The 10,802-nt window shown below is 66.3% G+C and overlaps 2 protein-coding genes across 2 annotated transcripts; both read left to right on the forward strand.

Annotated features, from left to right (window-relative positions):
* The first annotated feature begins 6,032 nt into the window (after window positions 1-6,032).
* S100A10 (S100 calcium binding protein A10) lies at window positions 6,033-6,757 on the forward strand. Its single transcript, XM_054179194.1, has 2 exons — window positions 6,033-6,177; window positions 6,569-6,757. Exons 1-2 carry the CDS (start codon window positions 6,046-6,048, stop codon window positions 6,728-6,730), a joined length of 294 nt encoding a protein of 97 aa, XP_054035169.1. The 5' UTR covers window positions 6,033-6,045; the 3' UTR covers window positions 6,731-6,757.
* Window positions 6,758-8,480: 1,723 nt separating this feature from the next.
* On the forward strand, window positions 8,481-9,915 carry LOC104296796 (acyl-coenzyme A thioesterase THEM4). The gene is made up of 4 exons (XM_054179202.1): window positions 8,481-8,893; window positions 8,982-9,092; window positions 9,183-9,597; window positions 9,811-9,915. Exons 1-4 carry the CDS (start codon window positions 8,481-8,483, stop codon window positions 9,913-9,915), a joined length of 1,044 nt encoding a protein of 347 aa, XP_054035177.1.
* The last annotated feature ends 887 nt before the right edge of the window (window positions 9,916-10,802 follow it).

Raw genomic sequence — 10,802 nt, forward strand, 5'->3', positions numbered from 1 at the left:
GCCCTGCCCAGCCCAGGCCCTGCCCTGCCTGACTGTGGCCCTGCCCTGCCCTGCCCTGCCCCCATCCCAGCTCTGGCTCCAGAGCCACTTCCCCTGGTTACAGTTCCCAAAACAGCAGCAATAAACATGGGAAGCTCCAGGGAGTCTCCAGGCTTCCAGTGAGTCACTGCAGCCCCAGGAGCCCCCAGGAGCCCCCCAGGAGCCCAGGGGGGGCTGGATTCCCAGCACCCAGTGGCTGAAGCGAGCCCAGGGCTGGGCAGGGCTCCAGGCCAGACCCTGCTGCCCGCAGGCAGGGAGGAGATTCTTGGCACAGACAGCCTGGAGCTGAAGGAGGAAAACCCAAAGCAAAGCCCCCCCGGGTGGGCTCCCAGCCCCCACCCTGCCCCCTGAACATCCCTGGGGAGGTTCAGAAGGTTCCAGGAGAGGGAAGGGAGCCCTCAGGTGCCACAAACCCTGCGGGGGGGTGGGGAGGAATTCCCACCCAGGCTCAAGAGCCAGCAACAGGCAACCAGCAGCCACCAAAACCTGGGCCCCAGGATCCCTGCCTGACTTGGAGCCTTTCAGAGCAGCTTCCTCTTCCTGCAGGAGCAGCAGCAGGATTTGGGATCTTTGGCTTCTCAGCCTGGAATCTGTGGCAGGGAGGAGGCCTTAGGATTGTGCTGCCTGAACACAGCCAGGACTTTGTGTGTGGTGCAGGAGGAATCCCAGCAGGATCAGGGCAGGGGGGGCTGGGGGTGGATAACTCCTTCCAGAGGCACCACCCAAACCCACAACAAGCTGCTGAACTTATTCCCAAGCTGGGGATTCCAGCTTCCTGGAATGGATCCCAGCTTCCCCTCGCTGCTGGCTCGTCCCTGCCTGCAGCTTGCAGGGGTGCAGCACACAAAGAGCCCCCCCAGACCCCAGACCCCAGACCCAGGGATTTTCCTCAGGGGAGCTGAAGGGCTCTGGGTGCAAGATGAGCTGCTGGTGGCCCTGGGAATGGGGGACAAGGAGGGCAGAGGGGTCCCCAAGCCCAGGGATGTCCCAGAGGGCTCTGGGAGCATCAAATCCTCCCCAGGGGCTGGAGGGATCCAGCAGCTCCAGTGCTGAGCCTGGTGCTGAGCCCTGGAGCCAGCAGCAGCCAAGCTGCAACGAGCCCTGGGCCAGCACCAGGACCCAGCACCAGTTTGCCTATCCTGGTCCAGTCCTGAACTGCTTTGGTTTCACCACCCCAGCCACAGGGGCCACGGGCACCAGGGACATTCCCTCCCCTCCTCCTCCAGCCTGGAGCACAAACCAGGCTGTGCCAGCACATGCCCCCCTGCACTCCCAGCCCAGCACCAAATCTCTCCTCCTGGATGTGCCCCAAGCTCCAGAGCTGCTGCCTGAGGCCACGCAGCTGCTCTGGGGGGGGTGGGGAGAGGGCTGTGGGACACACAGCTGGGAAATGATCCCAGAGTCCCAGGAGTTCCCCAATTCACCTCAGTCCCTGTCCCAGCACAGGGCTGGGACCCAGAGCTGGAGAAGAAGAATGAGAAAGCTGGGGGGGGGGGGGGGGGGGTGATGGAGGAGGAATGCAAAGGGAGCTGAGAAGAACCAAGAAGAATCCAGAAGTGGTCTCCCTGGGGGGGAGTGGGGGCTGGGGGTTGACCTTCCAGCGCTGGGGAGCAGACAGCAGAGCTCTGAGCAGGGCCAACACCCACAGGGCTGAGCAGCAGCCACCCTCCTCAGCCAGGCCAGGGCAAACCATGAAGCAAAGCCCAGCCCAGTAAAGCACCAGGAGGAGCCAAGCCCGGGGTGGGGGGAAGGCTGGAGGAGGAAGAGGAGGAGAAGAAGGTGGGGAGAGGGAGGAAGCTTTCAAGCCACTGCATCACCACCCAGAGCAAGCCCAGGAGCAGAGCTGTGCCAGCTGGGAGCTCCTGGTGCAAGGATTTAGCCTGGGAGGAGGAATCTGAGCTCTGGAAGCAGCTCCCAAGTTCTTCTCACCTCAGCCCATCACAACCTCACTCAGCCCCCAGCCTCCAAACAGCCACCAGGACCTTCAGTCCCAGCACCACCACCACAGTCCCCCCACCTTCCCCCCCCCCCCCAGTTCCTGCTGGGAGCACTGGGAAGGAGCAGTGGGAACAGTGCTGGAGCCAACCACAGCCACGGGCTGGGCACAAACCCTGGGACTGAGCCCCAAAGCTGCTCCCTGCCCCGGCAGGGACATGGCCACCACGGCAGCTGGGCAGTGCCAGCCGGCTGCCACCCCCCAGGGCCCCTCCACGGCAGCCCCAGGGCTCCAACCTCAGCTCCCAGAGCAGCACAGCAGGAAGCAAATCGCAGGCTCCATCCCAGACCCACCCCGGGCCGCAGGGTGAAGGAGGAAGGGCAGAAGGTGAGGAGAAGCAACCCCCCGAGCGACACCCACCTGGGCCAGGAGCTCCGGGGGTCCTGCCGGCCCCGGGAGAGCAGCAGGCAGGCAGCAGCGCTCCGGAGCTCTCTTCTGCCCCCTGGGCTCTTCAGGAAACCACCCGAGGGAGCCCAGGGAAGCTCCTCCAGGGGCTCAGGTCTGGCTCCGGGAGCCCAGCAGCCAAACTTCCAGGGTTGGATTCCAGCTGGGGTTGACTTCTCCAGAAGCCTTCCTGAATTTTTTATCCCAAAAACCCTTTCAATTTTTCTTCTATATATATTTAATAATTTACTGAGGTGGGGAAGAGGGAGGGGAAGGTCCAGGGCTCTCCCTGTGCTCTTTAGGTCATTTCTCCCCTAAAGCCACCATCCTAAGGAGCAGTCCACTGTCCCCCAGCTATCACAGGGCCGTCACCGGTGCAAGTGATGGGCTCAGAGCACCTTAAAGCTCTGCAGCTCCGGCACGAACTGCAGCCCAGGGCAGAGCGTTCGAGCCAGGTTATCCCTTCAAATCCCGGCCCATCCCTTCTCCCTCTGCCTTTACTCACAGTTGCGGCGCTCCAGCACCTTAAGCCAGGCCCAGCTGCTCCAGCTCAACCTCTACGTTTGTATTAGACAGCCCCAGAATCAAACCTCCCGAGGCTCCGAGGCTCAGCTTAAAGCTGCCCCAAAACCCAGCACCAAGTGACCCGCGCGAGGGGAGCCTCAACCCCGGCTCCTGCCTGTCACCGGCAGCCCGGCTCCAGCCTTCCTCCCGTAGCCTGGGGGGTGGCACTCGGCCGTTCTCGGGGATCGGTCGCTGGGGATCGGCCCCGTGCTCCCCCGCAAGGCACCGGGAACGGCGAAGGGGAAGGCGGCGAGAAGCAGCCGGTCCTAGGAGGGGGAGCTCCGCGGGCTGCCGAGGAGAGCGGGGCCACAGCTCTGCGGCCCCGCTAGGCCCCCATCCCCCGAGTGCCCAAGGCCTGTCCCACGCTCTCTGCTCGGTACCGGGCCGCGCCGAGAGGCTGGGGAGGGGGTGGCCTGGGCCCGTACCGCACCCACAGGGACCGCTAAGCCTCCCTCACTCCGCCCCCGCCATGCCCGGCGGCTTGGCCCCCGCTGCGCTGTGCCTGCCCCGCTGACGCTGTGGGGCTGCCTGGGCTGAGGGAGCCGAGGCCTCCCCGTCACGGCCGGCCCAGGCTCGGCGCCGCCATGTTGGCTCCGTCCGCTCCCCTCCCTGCTCGCAGGCGGCCGCCGCAGCTTACGCAGTGACGCAACATCCGGCAGCACGGCCCCACCCACATCCGGACCCCACTCTCCTCTTTGCCCTCACTCCTATTAGGAAAGCTGGGGGCCTAGGGGCCATCTTAGATAAGGGCAAGAGGGAGGGGCCATCCGGGTTATCTGTCACTGCCTTCAGTCTCTTTAGAAGCGTAGGCAAACGGGCTCCATGTTGGATAAGGGCAAGATGGCAAACCCGCCACGCCTTTAGATCATGTGGCAGTGGGGCCGCCATCTCAGGAAAGGGCAGTCGGGGTCCTCCTGGCGTGGCTTCGCGGCCATTGTGGATCATGAGGGACCGCCGCCATCTTGAGTAAGGGCAGAGTGCCAGGAGGCGCGGGGGACGGGTGTTGGGGGGCGCTGTCTCTGGGTTTTGAGGAGGGGGCTCTTTGGGTGTGTCTGGAGACTTGGTGGGGGGGTGTTTCTGTGAGGAAGGGGATGCCCGTGGGGTTAGCTCAGGAAGGGGGAGGGGTGATCTAGGGACAGGAGGGGGCCATGAGAACAAGGAGGGGTCATAGGGAAACGGGGGGGGTGGGAGGGGCAGTGGGGCCAATGGGGTCCTTTGGTGTGGGGGGCAGGGGGGAACACCCTTAGTGTTTAGGGGTGCCGGGGGGAGGATGCCTTGTCTGCAAGGGGGTCCCTGGCGGGGCCCTGAGGACGAGTGGGATTGATGGGGACACTTTTGGGGGGTGGGAGGGGGAAGTGTCTTTGAGGGTACCTGGGGGCCAAGGGGGGGGGGGGCATGGGGACAAGGGGAGGGGTCCTGCCCCACCCCGGTGCCAGTCCCGCCCTTCGCCCTGACCTTGCAGCCGGTGCCAGGCGCACCCATGGGTGGAGGGGGGGCCCCCGGCCCTGCCTCGCCCTTCACCTTTGCCCCCCCCCCCCCGCCTCGGGGTGCTGTGGGGGTGGTGAGGGTGCCCCGGCACGCGCCGGGTGCCGCCTCGGCAACCAATTAGTGCTAATTAAGTCTGCACGCGCCAGGTGGGGGGAAGTGTCCGAGGGACAGAAACTGGGGGAGGGGGGTCCTGGGGAGGAGTGGGGGAGCAATGGGGGGCAAGGTAGGAGGGGCCCGGGGGGGGAGGGGAGCAGGGATCGAGAAAAGGAGGGGGCTGGAGGGGTCTCAGGGTTAGGACAGGAGGGTCCCGGGCGGGGGGTGTGCAGGACGGGGGTCCCGCTTGGGGTGAGGGTCCCTGGGGGAGTCCAGAGGGGGCAGGAGGGTCCCCGTGGGGGGAGGCCCGGGGGGTCTAGAGGGTGCAGTGGGGCAGGACGGGAGGGTCCCGTTGTGGGGGGGGCTAAGGCGGAGGAGCGGGGCCGGGCGGCAGCGGGTGAGTCAGCGGGGCCGCCCCGGTGCCCCCCTCCCGGTGCCCCCCCTCCGGCCCGCCCCCGCCGTGCCTATCCCGGGCGGTGCCGCGCCCCGGCCACTGCCCGCTCCGCACCGCTCCGCTCCGCACCGCACCGCACCGGCCGTGAGTACCGGCGGGGTGGCCCCGGGCTGCAGCCTTCTGGGGGGCTCAACCCTGCGCCTCCTTTTGGGGGGGTTCAATTTTGCACCCCGCTTTGGTGGGGGCAATTCTGCATCTCAGGGGGGCCCATCCCTGCTCCCCACTTTGGGGGGACTCAACCCTGCACCTCACTTTTGGCGGGCTCAATCCTGTGCAACTCTTTAGGGGGGACTCAATCCCGAACCCCACTTTTGGGGGGCTCAACTCTGCACCTCTCTTTGGTGTGAAACCCATTTTGGGCCCCCCCCCGTTAAAAGGGGACCCAACCCCACACCCCGCGGAGGGAGGGGGCACGCAACACCAAGGCCAGCCTGCGGGGGGCCCCAATGCTGAGCTGGGGGGACCCCAGCACATCCCAGTCCTGAACCCCCCCTCAGGCCCCCCCCGGTGTGTTCCTGTTTCAGCGGTACAGGGCGGGGGGGGCAGGGGGCCAGGCGGGGGGGACATGGGGCCAGGCATGTCCCCACTCTGCACCACTCCCCACCTCTGCCTGGCCCCAAAATGATGGGAGGGGGGTGTCACACCTGGGGGGAGGCTATTTTGGGGGGTGCTCCATCAGAGCCCCCCCCCCCCCGGGAAAGCTGCCTCAGCATGGCCCCACCCAGGGGGCGGGGGGGGGCCTTGCGCAATGGGGTTCCCCAGGGGTGTTCCATAGCCGGGGGGGAGGACACACGCAGAGACCACACCCTCAGGATGTGTCCCGTCCCCCTCCTCCCCCCGGGCGTGTCCCCTCTCCTCGCACTTCCCCCCCCCCCCACCGCTGAGTCATTCCCAGCGCCTGGAAAACCGCTCAGAGTGTGATGAGCAGTGCCCGGCGCCGGCTGGGGGGGTTGAGAGGGAGGGGGATTGAAGGAGGGTTCGTGGGGGGGTCGCTGAGTGGTGACCTCCCCCCAGGACCCCCGCAGCCATGCCCTCGCAGATGGAGCACGCCATGGAGACTCTGCTCTTCACCTTCCACAAGTACGCAGGGGACAAGAACCACCTGGGCAAGGAGGAGCTGCGGGCGCTGATGGAGAAGGAGCTGCCAGGCTTCCTGGAGGTGGGGGCACCTGTTGGGCTGGCACCTGTGGGCACTGGGGCACAGAGAGCCCTGGGCACAGCCTGGAGTGCCACACCTGCTGTTGGCTTCTGTGGTACCTGAGGTTGCAGCCTGTGGCAGCCCTCCCTGGCTCCTGGGGTCCAGCACCCCTCTGTCAGGCCCTGTAGCAGCCCAGGACCCCCCTACAGCACCCCCAGGTTGGCCTCTGTGCATCCCGGGCTCAGGCCCTACAGCACCCCAGGACCAGACCCTGCACACACTGAGGCTGGACCCCGCTGCACTGCCCTGGGGAGCCCTGAGCCCCTGGCCCCCAACCCACCCCTCTCTCCCTGTCCCCCCTCTGTCCCTGTCCCACTCGCCCCTGTGCCCCCCTCACAAGCTGTCCCCACAGAACCAGAGGGACCCCATGGCCCTGGACAAGATCATGAAGGACCTGGACCAGTGCCGGGACGGCCGCGTGGGCTTCCAGGGCTTCTTCTCGCTGGTGGCCGGGCTGACCATCGCCTGCAACGACTACTTCGTGCTGCACATGAAGCAGAAGGGCAGGAAGTGAGGGCAGCCCCCACGGGTGCCCCTCGCCCCGCCCATGGGTGCCCCTTGCCGCCCATGGGTGCTGCCCTCGTAGCCCACCACCTGTGGGCACTGCTCCACCAAGCTTGGGTGCCCCCTCACCCACCTGTGGGTGCTGCCCCCCCTCTCCCCCCCCAGTAAAGGTGTTTTGTATGATGCTGGCATGGCCTCGTTTCTTGGGGTCACCATCCCTGCTGGCATCACCCCAGGGTCACTGTCACCCTGAGGTCACCATCACACTGGAGGCCCCCTGGGGCCCCCCATCACCCTGGGGTCTCTTCTGCCCTGGGGTCCCTGACCCCTCGGTGTCTCACTCACCCTGAGGTCTCCATGGAGTCCCCATCACCCTGGGGTCACCCCATGGTGCCTGTCACCCTCAAGTTCTATTGGGGTCCCTGTCCCACCAGGGTCCACATAATCCCGGAGTCCCCTTGGGGTCCCCAGTACCCCAGGGTTCCCACCACCCTGGGGTGCCCCTCACCTCAGGGTCTCCAAGCTCCCTATGGAGTCCCTGTCACCCTTGATGTCCACACCACCCGCAGGTCTCCTAGGGGTCCCCCTTGGTGTCTCTGTCTCCTCAGGTTACCCTGGGGTCCCCGTGAGGTCCCTGTCCCTTTGGGACCCCCATCAAGGGCTCCTTGAGGTCCCTGTCCCCCTGGGGTGCCCTTAGGGTCTCTGTCACCCTGGGGTTCCATAGGTGTCTATAGATCACAGTCTCACAGTGTAACTAAGGTTGGAAGAGACCCCAAGGATCATCAAGTCCAACCTGTCTCGACAGACCTCACAACTAGACCATGGCACCAAGTGCCACGTCCATTGGGGCAGGGGGGTGGTCTGTAGGGGGTCCCCAGGTGTGCACAGGCTTCTGTAGGGGCTCTTTGCTGCTGCACAGGGGTCCCCAGGGGTCTATAGGGGATCGATATGGGTTCCATAGGAGTCTGCAGAGGATCTATATGGATTCCATGCATGTCTGAAGGGGCATATAGGTGAACACCCCCCCACCCCCCCTACCTACAGAGGATCCATAGGGGTCTAGAGAGGGTCTGTATGGGCTGCATAGGCCTCTGCAGGGACCTACAGGAGCACCCTAGGGCTCCATAGGTCTCTGTAGGGGCTCCGTGTGTCCGCAGGGGTCTGTGGCAGGTCTGCAGGGTGTCCATAGGAGATCAATAGGTGTCCATAGCGGATCTATAGGGCTCTACAGCTGCTCATAACGTCCGGGCAGGACTCCCCGGGGGTGTGGCTCGTTCCGGAACGGCGCAGGCCCCGCCCCCGTGCTGACGTCACCGGGGCGTGGCCGTGCTGACCTTGCGAGAGCGCGCCTGGGGCCGTGCGGGACCGGGACCGGGACCGAGTGAGGAGGGCACAGGGACCGGGAGCGGGAGCCGGGGGTGCCTGGGGAGGCGGGACACCGGCGTGACGTCACTGCCCCACCCCGGACGTCAGGGCTGTGTGGCGGCAGGGACAGCAGCGGCGCGGACGGGGACAGCAGGCGACCGGGTGTGACAGCAGCAGTGACCCAAGCGGCTGGCTGTGACGTCACTGGTGACCCCAGCAACTGTGTGTGACGTCACTGGTGGCTGCACCGACCAGATGTGGCATCACCAGTGACTCACCCCCCCTCCCTCCCCCGGCTGTGCCATCGCTGCTGCCCCAGCCATTGGGTGTGGCATCATTGGTGGCCCCACCAGCTGGCTGTGCCACCACTGCCGGCCCAACCAAGCGGCTCTGCCATGACCTGCATGTGGCAGCGCGGTGCGGTGGCGGTGCCGCGGGCTCTGGCTGCCACTGGCCGGCCCTGCGTCCCCTGCCGCCCCTGCTCCAGGCCGCCGGCGGAGCCCCCGCAGGACCTGGCGGTGCCCAACAGCAGCTGGAGCGAGCCCATGCGGCGCCACTACCAGCGCCTGCTCGCCATGACCGCCGACGGCGCCTGGCTGCGGCTGCCCTCCTACCGCCGCGGCATCCAGCACCTGCCCAAGGGTGTCCCCAGGGCCCCCCGCGGCCAGCTGCCGGGGGACACGCGGCTCTTCCTGCGCGCCATCGAGGCCGCGGGAGCTGGCTTCGAGTTCGCCATGTTCCTGAATGCCACCGAGCGCCGCCTGCTCTGCCTGCTCCAGCCAGGGCCCTACCTGGAGGGGTACCCCGGGTGAGTGTCACGCTCGCTGCCACCACCCCCTGTCCCCACCACCCTGCTGGCGCTGACGGCCTGCCCCCTTCCTTTGCCCCCCACGCAGCCTGATCCACGGCGGTGCCATCGCCACCATCGTCGATGCCACGCTGGGCATCTGCGCCCTGGCAGAGGCCGGCAAGGTGGTGACAGCCAACCTGAACATTGACTACCTGGTGTGAGTGTCACCTGGGGGGGAGACACAGAGGGTGGGGACCCTCTGGGGTGACAGTGGTGGCCTGAAGCGTGCTGTGTGTGTCCACACCAGTCCTGTCCCGCTGGGCACTGTGCTGCTGGTGGAGGGACACACAGAGAGGACCGAGGGACGGAAGCTCTTCGTCGGGGGCCACGTCCGCAGCGCTGATGGGGACACAGTGCATGCCCGGGCCACTGGTGAGGATGGGGACCCCTTTGGGGACACTTTGGAGAGGGACACACCCAGCCTGACCCTCACCCATCTCTTCCAGGTATCTTCATCCAGCCAGACCCCACCAAGAACCAGCTGCCAGAGTACAGCAGCCAGTAGCCATCACCATCGCCACCTCTGTCCCGTGTCCCCTCTGCTCACCCCTGCGTCCCCTCTGGTCACCCCGGTGTCCTTCTTATCTATCCCTTCCGGTGACCCCCAAGTCTCCTTGGGCCCTGGTCCCCCCCGTGTCACTCTGTACCCGCCAATTACCCTTGTGTGTCCCACTGACCCCCATGTCCCCTTTCCCCAGTGTCCCCAAGGGGCACCCCAATCCAAGCCACTGGAGGCCACTCTGCGTGTCCCGCCTGTTTCTGGGGGGTGGGAGTCACGGGTGGGACCCCACTGGCCTGGAGGGGACCTCAGGGGCAGGGGGGTTGGGACCCTTTTGGGGATGCCCCCCGCCTCGTGTCGCTGTCCGCTCGCACAGGGGTCACGCCGCTGCCGTGCCCGGGGGCGGTGCCACGGGAGTGGGCGGGCTGTGATTGGTGGATGGAGCCGGGTGGGCGGGCCTGTAGAGGTGGGCCGACTATGATTGATAGGTGAAGCCTGGCAGGAGGGGCCACGGGGGTGGGCGGGATTTGGTTGGTGGGTGGAGCCGGGTGGGAGGGGCCCAGGGAGTGGCGGGGGCCCCAGGGACTCCAGTTGCTGCTCCGGAGAGCGGTGACAGTTTGGGGGGGGGTCTCAGGGCCGCAACCCAAAGCTGGGTACGTCAGAGCGGGTGGGAGCCCCAAGGCTGAGCCTGTTGGGGTGCTGGGGGGGTGTCTGTCAGAGCTGCACCCCAAATCTGGAACATCGGGGTGCTGTGGGGTCCCATTACTGCACCCCAAGACCAGACGTGTTTGGGGTGCTGAGGGGTGCCAGAGCCGTGACATCGGGGCCCTGCACCTGAAATCTGAGCGTATTGGGGTGCTGGCGGGGTTGTAGAGCTGCACCCCAAAACTGGAACCTCTGCGTGCTGTGGGACATCGGGATATCCTGGGGTCCCAACCTCTGTATCCCAAGACCAGATATATTTGAGTGCTTAGGGCTGCCAGCGCTGCACCCCAAAGATGGGCACCCCGGGGTGCTGAGGGGTCCCATCGATGCCCCCCAAATGCAGGCACATCAGAGTGCCATGAGGTCCCGAACCTGAGCATTCTGGGGGGCTGTGGGCGGGGGGTCCCAGAGCTACACCCCAAGCCAGAGCACTCTGGGCCGCTGTGGGGTCTCATCTCTGCACCCCAGACTTGGGTGAATCCAGGATGCTGTGGGGTACCAGAGCTGCACCCCAAAGGTGAGCACGTCGGGGTGGTGTGGAGTGCCAAGGGGTGCCATGGGGTACCGTAGGGTACTGTGGGGTGCTGTAGGGTGCCATGGGGTGCAGTGGTGCCTGGGGCTGTCACAGCCCCCGCCAGGGATTGGGGTCCAGCTCACAGTGCC

Source organism: Dryobates pubescens (assembly GCF_014839835.1).
Source record: "Dryobates pubescens isolate bDryPub1 chromosome 41 unlocalized genomic scaffold, bDryPub1.pri SUPER_41_unloc_2, whole genome shotgun sequence".
NCBI classification, from domain to species: domain Eukaryota; kingdom Metazoa; phylum Chordata; class Aves; order Piciformes; family Picidae; genus Dryobates; species Dryobates pubescens.